This window comes from Protopterus annectens, chromosome 6.part0 (assembly GCF_019279795.1).
Source record: "Protopterus annectens isolate FY-2018-M chromosome 6.part0, PAN1.0, whole genome shotgun sequence".
Classification (NCBI taxonomy): domain Eukaryota; kingdom Metazoa; phylum Chordata; order Ceratodontiformes; family Protopteridae; genus Protopterus; species Protopterus annectens.
The window spans coordinates 1914726675-1914746156 of record NC_056737.1 but is presented as its reverse complement, the minus strand read 5'-3'; the positions used below and the strand labels follow the sequence as shown (position 1 = coordinate 1914746156).

The window sequence follows — 19482 nt, the reverse complement described above, 5'->3', positions numbered from 1 at the left end:
AAAAAGGCAGCATATATGATCCACCAACTGGATGTGCATAGACAATTACGTTTCTACTTACACAGGACAAAAGATTTCAGAAAATCTGACCAATTATTTGTATCATTTTCAGACCGTGTCAAAAGTCACACTTTCAAAATGGCCATCAGATTGTATTACCTTTGCTTACCACTCTCAAAATAAAGAACTTTCCAATAAAGTAAAACATCATTCTACAAGAGTTGTTGCAACCTCTTCTGCCTTTTGGGTCAAGACTACCTATTGACACCATTTGTGCTGCAGCAACATGGGCAAGGCCTCATACCTTTATCACTCATTACAAAGTTGATTTGGCCTCCAGGAACAGGACCTCTTTTGGGTCCACTGTTCTGAAGAATATTCTCCCTTGAGCCACCCAAGAAGGATGATGCTAGGGATGCTGTCCCAACCTACTAAGAATGAAGGCGAGCTAGGACAACATCACATAAAGAAGTTATGTACTCACCCTTACGTTCCATGTGTGTTGTCCATCTTGCCTTCATTCGTATGTCGCACACTTCTGCCCCCAGCCTTTCGTTTCTGGAAGTCCGAGCTGATGCAATTGGCTGTTAATGTCCTCTGACCTTCTTCATTGCGCTATCACATTCAGTGACCTTTATTTAGTTATATCTGCAAACAAGGTCTGGAGAGCTCTCATAGTGCATCATGGGATAGGGTTTAGTCACTAGCTAGTGGAAGACCTCGAGCTTTAAGGCCAAGTCAGTACCGAGGATTGGTTCTGAACCCAACCTGCTAAGAATGAAGCCGAGATGGACAACGCACATGGAACATCATGGTGAGTACATACCGTTTTTTTTTTCAAATGTTTAGTCTTTGTAGAGTGGCTGCCTGACTCTCTGTAAGATTAACTTGAACCAGACTGTCCTAGGACTTGCTGCTGCTAATTTTAATGGCTGTGTTGAGTTTAATTTTTTAGCAAGTGGTCACAGTTTACTTCAGATATTTTTCTCTCTCTTTTTACAGGTCTCTGAAAGCACTGTGGAACTATCTGAGCCAGAAGGGAGTCAATACTGACGCTGTCTGGGAAAAATTGAAAGACATTGTTATAAAAACGATCATTGCGTGAGTGAATCCTTTTTATTTGTCCATTTTGTAAGGGAAAATGTTTCCATCTGTAAGGTTATCCTCAAAGCATAATTCTCTACTTGTTAAGCCTCTCGCATCTTCTTACCACAAGTCCTTTCCTTTGATCAACCAACAGGTTTTCCCCTGAAACTGCTTCTTTGGCAGTTGACACAGCAGTGTAGGGCAGTTCATGTCTTCCATCAATGAAAACATGTTCAGAAAGTTAGTAATAGCTTTTCTGCCTCATTTTCTTGTTGCTGCTCATGAAATTATACTTGCCTGGATCTGAATTGTTCTGCAGTTTGAGAAGTGTTATAGTTCTAAGTTTTCCACTGCTTTAATTTTCTGACGTGTTACACATTTACTGCTTTTTTATTATTTCTGTGTAGTATGCTGAAAATTCTTATCAGAGTGTTTTCTACTTTTTATTTCTGGTATATCACTGCTACATTTATGTTTCAGAAATCATTAAACAAGTGTTTGTAGTTAAAAAAAGCTCAATAAGGAGCAGCATTGAAAAGGTTTGTGTTATTTTGGAAAAGGGCATTTCACAGACAGTTCTGAACACTGCCATATTTAATAAGATTGCACTCTTAAGGCACTTTTGGAGCTTTGTTTAGTGAGGGATTAATGTAATGAAGCTTGTAATAAGTCAAGGAATGCATAAGGAAGCCATGGGTGGCGACTAGGCTTTTGTTGTCTTAGTTTTCTTACCCCTTGAGTATGAAACTGAACAGAGAGTGGCCACCATCTGTTGGGAGGGTTGTTAACAGTATATCTTTGAAAGTATCCATTCCAGGAGTTTGCAGTCTCAGTATGAAGGTTTTGTAAGAGAGATTACTGCATCTGAAGTTGTTGACATCATTTGATCTTCAACTGAATCTGCCGAATACTCCAGCCTTGGACCCGAAAGATGTGCTCCTCCTCTCCTACCGACATTCTGATCTGACTCTGCCGAATACTCCAGCCTTGGACCCGAAAGATGAGCTCTTCCTCTCCTACTCACAATCCCCCACTTTCCCTCCATCCCTCAGATCTCATTTGTCTTTCACTTGAACATCTGTGGGATCAGTCATTGACCTCCAGGGTATCTAAGCGATTTTTGGGTGTTGCAAGTTTACTTATTTTGAATATTTTCTCTCTCTTTTTCATGTCCCTTATTTTCCTACCTGTTTAAAAAAAGAAAAGTTTTTTGTAATTAGCTGGGTGTTTTGAGGGCTGGTAGCTTAGGTCTTTCTATCTCTGTACTTCCTTCTCCTATTCCCCTCTTCCTGTCTTTTTTCTTCCTGCTATGGCCGATTCTAAGCCAGCAGGCTTTAGAAAATGCATAGTGTAGGCATAAGTGCCCTCCCTCAGATGGCCACATTCTGTATTATCTGCTTAGGGGCGACCCATCTAGATACCTTCTCTTCCATCTCCACAGGCTTTAACCAGCTTGAGCTAAAAGGAGGAATAAATTGATCCTTGGGGGTCTTCTCCCTTCTTCTGCCCCCCCCCCCCACACCTCCTACGATGGAATCCACTTCAGGGACTGAAATCCCCATCAAGACAGTGGCCGAAAATTGAAAGGATCGGAACAAGCGGAAATGTTCTCCTGACAAAGTCTCTGCCCCTGCGGGAGAACCTCCGGCGAAAGCCCTCCCGTCTGCCTCAGGTTCTCCATGACTGCTATCCCCTCCCTTCTCCTCAGAGCCTGCAGGTCACTTAGCCAAATCTCCTATTCTGGCATCGCCCAGGCACCACTCCAGACCAGGGTTGACAACCTCTTCTGTTAGGTCCTCCCATAGCCTTTCAGAGTTTGAGGTGGACAGGCTTATGAGGACATTTCTGAAGGTGCAAATTCAGATGGGAGTTTGCAGCTCCCAACCATTTTTTATGCCCATCTCTCCTTCTCCGATCCACCCATTGGCATCCAAGCCCTTGGGTCTGAGGATCCTGTGTTTCGAGACATCGATGCTGGCAGGTACCTGTACCTTTATGCCAATTGTAACCCTGAGCAGTTTGGCTCTAGTGTTTTCAGACCCAGCTGACTCTCAGAGCCATAGCTTCGGAGTCTGGTTCAATGTGTTGGCTTCAGCGGCCCATTTTTCTAAGCTGTTTCTTCCCCTCTGTATTTCGGCTGTCGATAGTTTGGGTCGGACTCCACCTTCGCCAAGCATGGCAAGAGTTCACTGAGCTTCGTCGATGAAGCTGGCCTCTGCAGAGTTGCCCTTGGAGTTTGAAATAGAGAAAGATTCTCACAGCTCCTATGAGATCCTCGACTCTCCCTCTTTGGATCCGACCCCTCTCCCAGCTGAATTACCCATGCTGGATCCTTCGACTCTGTCCACCGTGGGAAAGCCTGTTCCAGGAAGCTTTCAGGTGGCTCCCCTGCAGGAGCACTCTGTCCTCCGACACCTCCTTTGAACATTCCCCCTTAGGAGGTGCACAGGAAGCATATGTGAAAGAGGAGGCACCTGGATTCCCATCTGGAATCCCTTACCGAAGACATGGATTTGGATGAAGGGGAGGGTTCCCCCAGATCCCCACTTGAGGATGTCTCCTTTGGAGATGACATGGAGATCCTGTGACAGAAAGGTGGGTGGCCCGTCCGCAAACCTAACTCTGACGAGTCCGTGCTCCTGGAAGCTTTTGGGACAGGGCCTTCTACATCCTGGGTTTCTCCCCTGCTTGACCCACTGATTGGCTTGATTTCTAGCAGGGCATGGAGGGAACTGGACACGGTAGAGCCCATTCCCAAGCACCCAGATAAGATTCGTAGAGTGCCTGCAGATAGGCTCCATTGGACTAAGGGCATCCCGGTCGATGCTATGGTGGTGGCAAGCTGACAGGAAGAAAGAGTTGGCCTAGGAGAGTTCTTCCGTCCACCCTCCAGACAGGGAGTCTTGGGCGGTGGACCGGTTTCGTAAGCGGGTCTGTTCTTCAGTGATCATTTCTCTGTGCGCGTTGAACTACTTGGCACATGTGGTCAGGCTTCAGAGAGACCTTGTCAAGGAAATCGGAGTCCATGTCTGAAGAGGGGTCTTCTCCACCAGAATGGCCACCCTTCATGCCATTTCCAACACGTCCATGAGGTTACTTTCTCCTGCTGCAGAGGGTTCCTCAAGGGTGGCTGGTTCTGGCATAGCCATTAGGAGTCACACTTGGATGAGGCTCTATGAATTCAATGAACCCTTCAAGGCATCCTTTATCAACATGCCCTTTGATGGGTCATCCATTTTTGGTACTATGGTCAGGGACATGCTTTCCCAGTGCAAGGAGGATGTAAATACCCTGTCTGCCATTGTTATATGGTTTTCTACCCCACAATGGCCCTTTTCTAGGAACTAACGTGGTGGTAAAAAGCTATGGTTTCAGAATTCTTAGGTGATTTTCCAGGACTTGCAGGGAGATGTTTTTCCTCCAGAGGCAGAAGGGAGACTTTTCCTCCAGAGGCAGTGGGAGAAATTAGTCCAATGGCAGGCGCTGCCCTATTGGCAGAGGGGGTCCAAGGAATCAAGGGTCCCAAGATTTATTCTCAGACTGGCCCTTTCAGCAGCCCTGAAGGGTTGCCAGACTGCTCTATTCTGGAGGCAGTCTGGGAACGTCATCTCCCTTCACCCAACAACCTGGGAGTCCATCACTACCGATCATTGGGTAATCAAGATAATATCCAGAAGTTATACCATTCCTTTCTTCCAATTCCCAAAACCATCCAAAAACCTCCCCAATGTACCACCCCATCAAAGGGAGGCAGCAGCTCAAGAGATCGCAAAGCTGCTGAAGAGTCATCCGACCCATCCCCCAAGACCAGTTTGGATCGGGCATCTATTCCATATTCTTATTGGTGTCAAAGAAAACGGGGGACCTCAGACCTATTCTGGATCTCACCTCTCTAAACAAGTCAGTTGCCAAAACAAAATTCTGAATGGTTACGATTCAGTCCATTCTGCCTTTTCTGCAGAAGGACTTTTGGATGTGCTCTGTAGACCTTCAGGACATGTATTACCACATCAAGATGGACACATGCTCCAGAAGGTCTCTTTGCTTCCTGCTGGGAGCCAGTCATTTTCAATTCAGAGTACTCTCTTTTGGACTCACCACAGCCCCCAGGGTATTTACCAATGTGATGGGAGGTAGTCACAGCTCACCTGAGACTGCTTGGATTCCAGGTGGTGATCTTCGTGTTTCACTGTTGCAGTCATCACATTTGGGTTATCTGACTGCAGGTAGCCATCAGCCGGCGTGAATACCAAAGTCTTCGGATTTCTGTGTCTGATGCTGTCACTTCTTCCATGACGTCAGGGGTATAAAACATGCAGCCGATGCCATTAGACCAGTCTTTTTTGCCGTGCGGTGCCCGAAGCAGAAGCAGTTCGTAAGTTCCGGTCGGCCGACTCCTGAAATTTTCATTTTTGAGTTTCAGACCTGAAGTCTTCAAAAAGATAAGAGCCCCGTTGGTATCCTTTTTTCTTGTTCTAACCGATGTCAGAAAAAATTAACAATCGTTTTGCCTGTGGGAAGCAAATACCTCATAGAGATTTTCATTCTTACTGCGTCACTTGTTTAGGCCCAGACCACGATGTCCCTCGCTGTCTGTTTTGTGCCTTGTTCAATGCCCGAACTATTTGTCGTCTGGTTATTTTTGTAGCTAAATACTTCGTTCTCAAGCTCCGTACGCCGAAATGGCTTCGTTAAGCCATCCGACTACCTATCTTCTGAAAAAACGTAAGGATAAAGACAGGGACAGACCGCATAGTTCCAAAACTGCCGACGACACTTCCATTAAACTAGTCGCCAGTCCGCCGGTACTCAGTGAGGTGCTTTTGCAGCCCCTGATACCTGCTACTACAGATTCGCAGGCCTCTACTCAGACCCATTTGGAGTCCAGTATGCCAGAAGATGCTTCTTCGACTATAGAACCTGCGGATGTCTCTACCTTGGATGGGTCCAGAGCCGCTGTGCAGGTACCGGCTTCTGAGGATGTATTTAGGCCTACCGACTTTCATATTAAACCGACGACTTTGTTTCAAGCTGGAAATACCAAATTCCTCAGGCCTAAAGCTCTCACTATGCCTAGAAAACCAATGACCAAACTGCATTCTCGGGCCCATATGCCTCAAAAACAAATGATTAGAATGACTGAAGATCTTATTACCTTAATGAGGGGAAGCCAGCCTTCCCCATCTGAGACCTAGAACTGATTTTCTTTCTGATTCTTCAGATCAGGAATCTGATACCTCTGTTCCTTCTGACTACCACAATTTACCCTTATCTACTTATGAAGATTCTGATGCAGAGGATTCTATTTCCACTGTTTCCCCTCCAGAAGATTTTTCTTTTGGTTAAACCTTGCATACCCTTAGGGAGCATTTCTTCTGGGAAAGCCAGGACCATTCTGAGTCCAAAAAGAGACTTAGGGAATTTCTGCTTCTGCCTCAACACAGGCTTCTAGCTATCCCTCCTGTTCTGGAGATTGTAGATGTTTTCTTGGAATCCAGCCTTACCCCAGACACTTTGCCTCCTGCTCCCAGGAAACCTGACAGGTACTACAGAGTACCTGACTCTCACAAATTCCTCTTCAAGAATCCTACTGCAAATCCAGAGACCATTTCCCAAGGACCAAAAAGCATTAAAGCTACTATTGCAAAAAATCCTACCCCTTCTGATAGGGATTCTAGAGCTTTAGACAGATGGGATAAGAAGGTATACATTTCTACTGCTTTGGCCATTAGGGCTTTAAATTGCCAGTTTCATATGTTAAAGTATCAGCAGCATATTATGTGACCACTTAAACAGAAAATGATGGTGATTCCTGACCTGTGCTGAACAAAATATTTGCAAGAGTTAATGCATTCTGCTGAACAAGTTGGTAAACATACTTTGCAATGGGGTTTTGATGCTTTAGAAGCATCTTGCAGGGCTGCTGTCACTGGGTCTGTACTTAGAAGGCATGCTTGGCTTAAGGAACAAAACTTGGCAGATCATGTTAAAGCTAAATTGCTGGATGCAGCCTTAAACTAAGACCTTCTTTTTGGCAACAAAGCAGAAGTCCTCAAAAGAATGGAGGAAAAAGCTAAATTTATGCAAATGGTTAGAGTTCTTAACAAGTACAGCCTCCTAGATTCAGTAGGCATTGGCCTTCAAAGAACTGGTCTTTTCCAGTCCCTTCCAGGCCTTCAGTCCAAACCCATGTGCAGCAAACCACCAACACTTTGAGTCTCTGGCTATGCACAGATCTAAGCAATGGGGGCTCCCACTTCCAAAGCAGAGAGTAGTAAGCCACCCCCCTATGGAAAAACGGCACAATGACTTATCCTTAACTCTTCCAAGCCCTGCTCAACTACTTGCTCCCTTAGGAGGAAAGCTCGCCCTGCATGCAAAAAACTGGGAACTCCTTACCCAGGACAAATGGGTTTTAAACAGTTTCCCTAGGATTCAGATTCAACTTCCACTCACTCCCAACCCCAAGTGGATGGCCAGACCTCCCCCCAAATCAGTGGGCGGAGGCCCAAAAACAAGTTCTCTCTCTCCTCAGTATCATGGCTATTCAGCCTGTCCCAGCAGAACAAAGGGGACAAGGTTTTTATTCAAGACTGTTCCTGGTTCCCATAAAAGAAAAATCCTGGCGTCCTATCCTGGACCGTCTATTCTCAACACCTTTCTGGTGGTTCCAAAATTCATAATGCTAACTACAACAGCTTCTTCCTACGCTAGCCAAGGATGCCTGGCTGGCAAACCTAGACTTAGAAGAAGCTTGCATGCACATCCCAATAAGGGAATCCTGCAGACAATGCCTACGTTTCAGTTCTCTGCACTTCCCTTTGGCTTATCTACTAAGCCCAGGGTATTCACAAAGTGCCTAGCTCCAGCCGTTGCATTTTGCAGGCAGAGAAATATTCAGATTTACCCATACTTGGACGATTGCCTGATTCAGGCAGAAAGCCAGGACTTGCTATTACAACACCTGGCATTTGTAAAAAGACTTCTAACCTCACTGGGGTATACCATCAACAAGAAAAAATCACACCTAGTACCCTGCCAACAGGTTGTTATTCCTGGGAGCAAGCTTGAACACGACTTCCCAGATGGCATTCCTCACTCCAGAGAAACAAGTTTATTTGACAACCTACTGGCCACAAAAACCCAGCTATCTGCAAGGAAAATCCTGCAAGCCCTGGTGTTCATGGCCTCTTGCATTCTGTTAATTCTATATGCAAGACTGTATATGAGGAAACTTCAATGGTATCTAAAAACTCTATGGTATCAACATACTCAGGACCTGGAAACAATGAATGTTATGTAGTCCAATCTCACCTACATTCTTACCCCTGGGTTCGGAGCCGAACCTTGGCTCTGACTCTGCCATACTTTAGCTCGAAGTCTTCAATTGGCTCGTGTCTAAGAGGTATCCCATGCTGCAACGTGCCTATCCCCAGATCTCGTTTGCCGCTCGTACAGCTCGGACGTGGTCTCACTCTTGGCCGTGGCTAAGTACAATTTTTCCATTTATTTTTTCAATATTGTAGCTCCAAAAACTATTTTCATAGCTAGTGTGTGTGTTTTGCTTCTGCTGGTTGTGTGACCGGTTCTGTTGACCCTTTTCTTGGTATCCCGTTTCCTTTTTTGGTGTTTATGGGCTAGGCCCGTTTCAGTTAGAGGACCTAGTCCTCCCCTGTATTTTGTAGTATACCCGTTAGCGGGTTTTGTTCTGTGACTGTTTTTGGTGCCTTTTTTTCCCTGGGCTAGGCCCGTTTAACTACCTAGTCCTCCCTGTGGTGATCCCGCAGTCTCTAGGCCGTTTCAGTTAGAGGCTGTAGTTTCCCACGATCTATCTTGGTTATTTTGGTGAAGGGTGTCCCTACTGTTTTTCCCTGTGTGTGTGTGTGTGTGTGTGTGTGTGTGTGTGTGTGTGTGTGTGTGTGTGTGTGTGTGTGTTCTTGCTATCAGCATGTCCAAAGATTCTAAAGAACACAGGCCTTCGGGCTTTAAAAAGTGTGTCAAATGTAATAAGAAGATGTCATTGACGGATGGGCACTCAGTGTGTGTGTATTGATTGGGGGCTATTCATCTACAAGAATCCTGCTTGTTCTGCCACGCTTTCAGTCCCTGTGTGTTGCAAGAGAGGAAAAAGAAGCTTATTTTAAAAGGATTGCTGAAACCTTCCTTTGAAGAAGACTTGGAGAGGTCTTCTAGTTCCAGATCCTCTCCTTCCAAACCGGACATAAAAACTGACAAAGAAATCCTCAAAGAAAGGCTCTCTGTCTCCGTCAGTTTCTTTGGAGCCACCAGAGAAAATCACCAGAACTATAGTTGCTTCTTCAGCTCCACTGGCTTTTTGGGGCTGACAGAAGGCAGCCCATCTGTGATGTCGACATTGGCTCCCAGTCGATTTACCAGTTTTTCGACCGGTTTCTCCGACTCACAGGTCTACATCTGCAGGGAGATCCAGATCCCCGACTTTGTCCTCTAGGACCCTTTCCGATGACTATGTCGATAGAGTGGTGAGGAAACTGCTCCAGTCATCGGTGCTGGCTAAATTGCTTTCGGCTTTGGCCCAATCAGCTCCAGAGCCTATCATCCCTTCATCTTTGGCTGTTCCTTCGTCGAACCTTTCTTCGGAGTCAGAGCTGTCGGTTCCGTCGGATGCCGTGAGGTCTGTTCCAATAGCCCCTTCTGGTATCTCAGCTCCGATCTCCATTCAGACCCCATTGGCGCCGTCCATGGGGTCCAGGATTCACAGTTTACCAGTTGGACCTGAGAGGGAGGTCTCGGATCGATCTTCGGCTCTGAGCCTTCCTCTCGATGTTTCGGCTTGGGTGAGCGTGGACCTGACATCGGCTCCGGACCTCATCTCCTGTGCTTCAAGGGCTAATACCGTATCTTCCACATTTAGCCCACCTTCGGAGCCGGGGGGGGGATCAGCTTTCGAGATCATGAGGAGTGTGCTGGCCAGTTCGTTAGCTGCATCTTACGGCACCGACACTCTTTCCCCCTCCAGCACTGATATCAGTCTCAAATCGCCCTCTATTCAGGGACAGCGGAGACCCAAGGCCTCAGGATACCTTCATGAGTGGTCCTCAACGTTCTGAGGCCTCCCCAGATTTTTTACCTGAGGAGCCCCCCAGAAAGTGTGTGCAAGAGGAAGCACATTGACTCCCAAGATGAGTCTCTCACGTCTGACACTGACCTCGAGGTGTCAGAGGGGTCCCCCAAGTTGTCTTCTGACTATATCTCTTTCTCCGATATCTTAGAAATATTGAGACAGAGGCAACTGGCCCTCCAAAGCCCCTTCTGAGGAGGAGTCTGTGTTTCTGAAGGCTTTTGGGTCCCAACCCTCTGCCTCTTGGCTTTCTCCCCCGTTCGAGCTCTTGGACCTCGTTTATCAAAAGGTGTGGGAAACTCCAGAAACTGTGGAACTGGTCCCTAGGAGACCCAACAAGTTTTTGTCCGCTCCCCCTGATAGAGAATTTCTTACGAAAGGTGTTCCAGTAGATGCCATGGTGGCAGCAGCCACCAAGAGGGAACTTACAGAAACGTCATCTACCGTCCATCCCCCTAACAAGTCCAGGGCTATGGACAGGTATGGGAAGCATGTGTTCTCTTCAGCGGCCTTTACACTGCAGTCGCTGAACTATTTCTCACATTTTACACGGCTCCAGAGAGAGCTCCTAAAAGAGCTGGGAGATTCTCTACAGGGTAACGTTTCTGATGCTATGGCTCAGAAGGTCAATGCTCATATGTCTACCCTAAATTCTATTACCAACTCCTCCATGAGGCTGATCTCTTGCGCGGCCGATGGAGCGAGCAGGGTTGTGGGTTCCGGAGTCTCTTAGGAGACACTCTTGGATGCGCCTGTGCAACTTTGTAGAGGCTTTCAAGTCTACCTTCACCAACGCCCCCTTTGATGGTTCATCCTTATTTGGAACCAAGGTGAAGGAGACACACACTAGGTGCGAGCAGGAAGGAGAAACCCTGTCTGTCGTGGGAGTCCGTTTTTCCATGCCTTCTAGACGTTACCCTAAGGGCCAAAAGGGTGGAAAAATATGGTTCAGAAAATCGCAGAGGTTTTTTTAACGATGCACAGAGCGATCCCCCCCCCCCCCCCAGAGGCAGAGGAGTGGGTGGAAATTCAGGTAGATGACGCCCTAGAGGCAGAGGAGGCCCGCGTAACCCAGGGGGATTGCGATTCCTTTCGTGGTTCTCCCTACCAGCGCTCCTGAGGGGAGGCCCGAATGTGTATCTCTGGAGCCAGTCGGGGATCACATTTCTCTATACCCAGAAGCCTGGCGAGACATCATCCAAGACGAGTGGGTATTCGAGATAATTTCCTGAGGTTATCATATTCCCCTTCTTTCTTATCCCCCTCCAAACAAAAGAATCCCAGACGTTCCAACCAGTCAAAGGGATCCCGCAACTTTAGAAGTACAAAAGTTGCTGTCAAAGGGAGCCATCCAGCCTGTCCCCTCAGACCAAGTAGGATTTTAGGGACTTACTCCAGATTCCTTTTGGTGCCGAAAAGAACAGGGGACCTAAGACCCATCTTGGATCTCAGCCATTTGAACCTTCATGTAGAGAAGTAAGATGTCCTTCGTGTTTCACTGTTGTAGTCATTACATTTGGGTAATCTGCTGGCAGGTTGCCCTCAGTCGGCCTGAATAACAAAGTCTTGGGTCCTGCGTTGGTTGCTGTCTCCTCTTCCATGACATCAGGTTGTCAGGGGTATAAAAATGCAGCCGTTGCCATTTTATCGAGTCTTTCTTGCCGCACGGTGCCCGAAGCAGAAGCAGTTCGCAAGTGCCGGTCGGCCGACTCCTGAAATTTTCGTATTCGAGTTTCAGAACTGAAGTCTTCAAACTAAAGCTAAGTACCCCATTGGGAAAACTTTTTCTTGCTCCTTACCAATGTCAGAAAAAGTTAATTGCATTACTTGTGGGAAGCAAATACCTCATAAGGATTTTCATTTGTACTGTATTCCTTGCCTAGGCCCTGATCACAACGTGCCTTGCTGTCGGTTTTGTGCTAAATTTAACCAACGCACTATTAAGCATGTGTATATTTTTGCTTCTAAATATTTTGATTCAAGATTTAACTATCCTGAAATGTCGTCTGTTAGCAATCCGACTACGGGAGTTCACAAAAAATGCAAAGAAAGAGACAGAGGTCGAAAACCGATGAAGCTTTTCCTAAGCCAGTCGCTGGTACTCAGTGAGGTGCTTTTGCAACCCGTGATACCCGCTACGTTTGAGTCACAGGCCTCTACTGAGACACATTCGGAGTCTGGTATGCCGTGAAATTCTCAGAGTATTGAACCCGTGGATGTTTCCCTTGGATGGGTCCAGAGCCGCTGAGCAGGCACCAGCTTCTGAGGATGTTTTCAGGCCTTAACTTTTTTATACTAAACCGATGCCAGCAACAAAAACAAGGTCAAAAACAACTTCTATGTCTAAAAAAACCGATGCATGAGCCATGTGCTCAGGCCCCTATGCCTAAAAAAATAGATGATCAAAATGGCTAAGGATTTAATTACCTTGATCAGGGGTTCCCAACCCCCCCTGCTAAGAGGCCTAGGCAAGGCACTGATTATGAATCTTCAGATCAGGTTTCCATTTTTCTGATTCCTCTTCTGATCAGGAATTTTCTATTCCACCCTATGAGGATTCTGATGCAGAGGAATCCCATCCCATCCTCATCTCCTCCTGAGGATTGCTCTTTTGGAGAGACTTTGCATACTTTAAGGGAACATTTTCACTGGGAGAGTCAGGACTTCTCTGAATCAAAAAAGAGGCTTAGGGATTTCCTTCTTCTTCCTCAGCATAGGCCTTTGGCTATACCTCCTGTATTAGACATTGTTGATTATTTGTTCTCGGACTCTAGCATGGCTCCTGATTCCCTGCCTCCGGCTCCTAGTAAGCCAGACCGATATTACAGGGTTCCTGACGCCTACAAATTTCTTTTCAAAAATCCTGCTGCTGATCCTGAGACTATTTCTCAGGGTCCCAAGGTGTAAAGGCTTCTACAGCCAAAAATCCTACCCCTTCTGATAGAGATTCCAGGACGCTGGATAGAAGGGGTAAGAAGGTTTATACGTCTGCAACCTTGGCAATCAGGGCTTTAAACTGCCAGTTTCATATGCTTAAATATCAATAGCTTGTTATGGGCTTACTGAAACAGAAAATGATGTTGATTTCTGATTGTATGGAAAAAAAGAGTTACAGGATTTATTGCATTCAGCAGAACAGGTTGGTAAGCATACTTTGTAATGTGGTTTTGATTCCTTGGAGGCCTCTTGTAGGGCCGTCATTACTGGATCTGTGATTAGAAGGCATGCCAGGCTCAAGGAGCAAAATCTGCCTGATCATGTTAAAGCTAAATTGTTGGATGCCCCTTTGCAGCATGATACTCTGTTTGGTAGTAAGGCAGAAGAGGTTTTAAAGAAAATGGAAGACAAAGCTAAATCTATGCAAACTGTAAAAGATTTCTTGCAAGTGCAGCCACCCAGGTTCAGTAGGCACTGGCCTACTAAAAAATGTTCCTTTCCTATATCCAACAGAGCCACTCAGGGCAAATCCAGGTGCACAAAAGGCTCCAGATATTAATCACAGGGTTCTTACAGGTCAAAGCAATGGGGTGCCCCCACCTCCAAATCTGGGGGAAACAAAGCACAACTCTACAGTAAGCAGACTCAAGACTTCCCTCTACCTTCACCAAGCACTTATCATTTGGCAGCCCCCTTGGGGGGGAAAATTAGCACGTCATGCTCAAAATTGGTAGTTAATTACCCAGGACAAATGGGTATTAAACATAGTATGCCAGGGGTACAGATTTCATTTCCATACTTTGCCAATTCCAAACGGATGGCCGGATCTGCCACAAAACCAGTGGGCAGAGGCCCAGAAACAAGTCATGTCCCTCATGGATATGGGGACTATTCAACCAGAAAAGGAAAAAGGACAAGGTTTTTATTCAAGACTTTTCCTGGTACCCAGAAAAGACAATTCATGGCATCTAATACTGGAGTTATCGATTCTTTACACATTCCTGGACATTCCAAAATTCAAAATGCTGGCCTTACACCAGCTACTGCCTATGCTAGGCAAGAATGCTTGGTTAGTAACTCTAGACTTGAGGCATACCTGCATATCCCAATAAGGGAATCATGCAGAAGATACCTCCGCTTCAAAGCAGGTTTTTTGCATTACCAATTCTCTGCACTGCCCTTTGGCTTATATACTGCGCCCAGAGTCTTTACAAAGTGCCTGGCACCAGTAATTGCTTTCCGCAGACAAAGAAACATTCAAATTTATCCTTATCTGGATGATTGTCTCATTCAAGCAGAGGACAAGGACACTCTTCTTCAACATCTGGCATTTGTAAAAAGGCTTCTAGCATGCCCTAAGGTACACCATTAACGAAAAGAAATCACAACTGGTACCCTCTCAAATAATTACATTCCTGGGTGCAAGCTTGAATGCAACTGCCCAGATGGCTTACCTCACGCCAGACAAAGGCAACTGACAACATACTTCAAGCAAATGGCAACAAAAACCCAGTTATCTGCAAGAGAAATTCTGCAGGCTTTCGGGTTCATGGCACCCTGCATTCTACTAATTCCATATGCGAGACTGCATATGAGGAAACTTGGTACCTAAAAAGTTTATGGGAGTCAAGACTGTCATAGCCTGGAAACAATGATTCCTCTCATTCCCTGCCTACAACAGGAGTTTCTTTGGTGGGTAGAGACATGTCACCAAAACAAGGGACTGTCATTCACTCTACCCCCTGCCACCCAAACCCTAACTACAGATGCATTAGACTATGCTTGGGGGGCCCACCTGGCAGGGAGATGCATTCAGGGCAAATGGAACCCAAACCAAATGCATCTGCATATCAACCAGAAAGAAATGCTAGCTGTTCAGAATGCTCTGACAGCCTTCAAGGACTTCCTTCATCCAGGACAACTACTGAAAAAGACGGACAACACCGCAGTTATGTGGTACATAAACAAGCAGGGGTACACATTCCTTCCCCCTTTGCTGACTAGCCATGGCCTTGTAGAACACAGCCTTGACTTACCAAATACATCTCCAAGCTCAATTCCTGCCAGGAAAGCAAAATATTCTGGCAGACGACCTAAGCAAAAATCTTATGGACCCGCATGAATGGAAACTGGATCCACAGATCTTCAGCATGTTAAGACAGAAATGGGGGAGCCCAGACATAGATCTATTTGCCTCTCCCCAAAATTATCAGTTGGACAAATTCTGCACAAGAACTCATCACAAAAAAGCATGGAAAGTAGATGCTCTATCCTTCAGCTGAAAAACCCTACCAGTCTATGCCTTTACCCCTCTGCCTCTACTTTCCAAGGTCTTACTAAAAGTCAGACAGGAAAAACCAAAAATTATCCTGATTGCTCCGGACTGGCCTCGCCAGCACTGGTACCTGCTTCTTAGGAGCATGTCACACCTTGCTCCATGGTACTTGCCTCAAATACCTCATCTACTGTCTCAGCAGAAATATACAATTCTGCACACTCTGCTCCAAACTCTGAATCTTGCAGCATGGCTAATCAACTAGTTATTCAAGCCACACCTCTCAGTAAATCTGTGATGGATGTCATTTTGGAAGCCAGAAAGCCTAGTACTAGAAAATCTTATTCTGATAAATGGAAGAGATTTTGTGCTTGGAACCAAGCACAAGGAATAGACACAGCAAAGCCCAATATTCCTCAGATTTTACAATACTTAACTGAGATGCTTGACAAGGGCCTATCTTTTTCTTCAATAAAAATCCATGCCCCTGCCATCTCCGCTCATTACAACACAGAGCCGCCCCTCTTTTCTCATCCACTGCTTAAACAGTATCTTACAGGTGCCAAAAATTTAAGACCTCCCAGAAGAGCACCAACTCCTGCATGGGACCTCAATTTTATGCTGGGAAAACTCACCCTGCCTGCTTTTTGAACCAGCAGCTACTGCGGATATAAAATTTCTATCTTGGAAAACAGCTTTTCTTTTGGCAGTCATTTCAGCAAGAAGGGCTTCATAACTACAGGCTCTCATGGCAGTGGAGCCTTTCATTATATTTTACCCGGACAGGGTGGCCCTCAAGACCAATCCTTCTTTTTTGCCTAAGGTGGTGTCCAGTGTGGCTCTTAACCAGACCCTTCACCTGCCAACATTTTACCCAAATCCGCAGAACAAGGGGGAGCGGATTCTGCATTTATTGGATGTACACAGACAACTAAGATTCTACTTAAACATGACCAAATCTTTAAGAAAGTCTAAGCAACTACTGGTAGCATTTGCTGTAGGATCGGAGGGGAAGGCTATATCAAAGCAGACTATTTCTAAATGGATAAGCCACTGCATTCGTTTCTGCTATTTGCACCGTGGTAAAACTGTGCCCAAGGGGATCAGATCACATTCCACCAGGGCTGCCTCTACTTCAGCAGCTTTTCTCAGAGGGGTCCCAACCAAAGACATTCTAGAAGCTGCTACTTGGAGCTCTGTTCATACCTTCACAAAGCATTATCATTTACCTCTCTTCTCCAAATCCAGGGCAGGCTTTGCCACTGCAGTCCTGCAGGGCCTTCTAGCCGCTCCTAATGCTGTTTAGTTCCATCCTCCCATTCATAGCTGTGGGATTCTACCCAAATGTAATGACTGCAACAGTGAAACATTAAGAACATAGTACAGTTGTGTACACTTACCATAAATGTAGATGTTCGAGTGTATTCACTGTTGCAGTCCGGGTTACCCACCCGCCATCCCCCATTCTATACCTTTTATTTCCTTCACTATACTCAGAAACCTTTGTGGTATATTTGCTTTTAGTTGAAGGTAGTTTGTTTCTAAAAGTGCATTTATAGATTTACTGTTTGTTTATATATATATATAGTTTTGCTCCCCATTTGGGGGGAACCTGACATCTGGGGCAAGAACAACTGAATAAAATGGCATTGACTGCATGTTCTATACCCCTGATGACATGACGTCATGGAAGAGGAGACTGCAACCGACGCAGGACCCAAGACTTTGTTATTCAGGCCGACTGAGGGCAACCTGCCAGCAGATTACCCAAATGTAATGACTGCAACAGTGAATACACTCGATCATCTACATTTATGGTAAGTGTACACAGCTGTACTTTCCGCATGGTCATGTTACAGTCAGTTCTCCCACTGTTAGGGAAAGATGTGTGGATGTGCTCCATCGACCTCAAGGATGCTTACTATCATATCAAAATGGACAGGGCATCCAGAAGTCACTTACGCTTCTGGCTGGGATCCAGTCATATTCAGTTTCGCGCCCTGCCTTTTGGTCTCGGTCCCCAGGATGTTCACCAAATGCATGGCAGTGGTAACTGCTCACTTGAGACGTCAGAGATTCCAAGTGTTTCTGTACCTGGACGACTGGCTCCTGTCTGCCACCACCAGGCATCTACTGCTACAGACCAGGGACGCAACTATTGCGGTGTGCAAAAAGTCTGGGAATTACTCTGAATTGGGAAAAGTCTGCTTTGTTGCCCTCGCAGCGTGTTACCTTTATTGGTGCCGAATTAGGCACGGTGCTCATGAGGGCCTTCCTTCCAAAAGAGAGAATTCAGGTTTTACAGCAGCAGGTCTGTGCTTTGCTACCATTGAAGGTCAAGGCAAAAGTGGTCCTCAAATTATTAGGGACTATGGCTGCTACGATTATGCTAGTTCCTCTTGCAAGACTACACATGAGGCTTCTGCACTGGCTACTTTTTGCCCAATGATCTCTACAGCATCTCCCGCTCTCCCATCTTATTCTGATTACAGACAGGTGCAGGCAGGATCTGTGCTGGTGGCTTCAGACCAGCAATCTCAACACGGGCATGCCTTTCGTACTTCCTTCGGTTGCCACGGTGACCACGGGTGCCTCCCAGATCGGGTGGGTGGGGGCTTTATCTCGGCAGGACAGTCCAAGGCACGTGGCAAGAACACGAGACCCATTTTCATATCAATGTCTTGGAGATATGAGCGGTGCTATTAGCGTTGCAAGCACTTCAGGGCTTTCTTCCTCATGGGACAATTGCAATCCACTCAGACAACATGTCAGTGGTATGGTATCTGAACAAACTGGGAGGAACCAGGTCATATCCCCTTTACAGAGAGGCACTTCGAGTGTGGCAGTGGGCAGTATCTTCCCGACGCTTTCTAGTGGCAACGCACTTACCGGGGAAGTCCAACGTGATTGCCGACAGGCTGAGCAGAGCTATTCTGATGCCTCACGAGTGGTCTCTGAGTGAACAAGTGGCAGAGCGGATTTTCCGCAAATGGGGTAAGCCTTGCTGTGATCTATTTGCCAGCCCCCTCAATGCCAAATGCAGCAGCTACTTCACCCTTATCCCCCCAAAGGGGGAGGCACCCAGGGGCGCTCTAGTTCACGATTGGCCCTGTGGTCTTCTCTATGCCTTCCCGCCAATCCCCCTGATAATGAAGATTATTCAGAAAGCACAATCCTTGGGAAGCAAAATGATACTGATTGCACCACACTGGCCTCGTCAGATTTGGTTTCCTTTTCTCCATCCTTATCTAATGGACGATCCATGGATTCTGGACCCAGAGCCAGATCTGCTGAGTCATATATCAAGGTAGTTCCACCCCCTCCATTCAGACCCTCAAGTTGACAGCATGGCTGCTCCAATTCCGTCCCTCGTCAGGCTTCATGATTTTTCCCCAGAGGTGGTTCATATTCTGTCTTCTTCCCACAAGCCTTCTACTAGGAAGATTTGTTCCAGTAAGTGGAAGAGATTCTCCATTTGGGCTCATGAAAGGCAGATTGATCCCTATACAGCTCCCATTTCATTAGTTTTAGAATTTCTTTCTCAACTGTTCAGCCAGGGATAATCTGCGGCAACTGTCAAAGTGCAGTTAGCAGCCATTTCTACTTTTCATGTTGCTAATGAACCTAATCTAATGGCGCACAGACTTTGTAGGTCTTTTCTGAAAGGGACTATGCTACTTCGACCGCCAGTCTTTGATCCTGTAGTGCCATGGGACCTTAATTTTGTGTTACAGTGGCTTACTTCGCCTCCTTTTGAGCCCGCGGCAACCTGTGACATTAAATTTTTGTCTTGGAAGACCATCTTTTTGATAGCCATCACTTCGGCTAGGCGGGTCTCTAAACTCCAAGCTTTATCGGTTCAACCTCCTTACTTGGTATTTCACAAAGATAGGGTTTTGCTGAGACCTAATCCTTCCTGTATGCCTAATGTTGCTTCGGTAGTCAACCTTAACCAGTCCATTGAACTGCCTGTATTTTCCTTGAATTCTCTAATAGGGCAGAGTTTAAGTTTCATCAGCTAGATGTCCACAGACAATTGCGTTTCTGTTTACATAGAACAAAAGAAATTAGGAAATCAGATCAA

General features: G+C 46.1%; 1 protein-coding gene across 1 annotated transcript in view; it reads left to right on the top strand.

Annotated features, from left to right (window-relative positions):
• TTLL4 (tubulin tyrosine ligase like 4) overlaps positions 1 to 19482 on the top strand; it is a 1780839-nt gene that overhangs the window by 1035894 nt on the left and 725463 nt on the right. The window contains exon 16 of the mRNA XM_044073711.1: positions 1003 to 1101. Coding sequence (XP_043929646.1) covers positions 1003 to 1101 — 99 coding nt within the window. The remainder of the gene's footprint in view (positions 1 to 1002; positions 1102 to 19482) is intronic.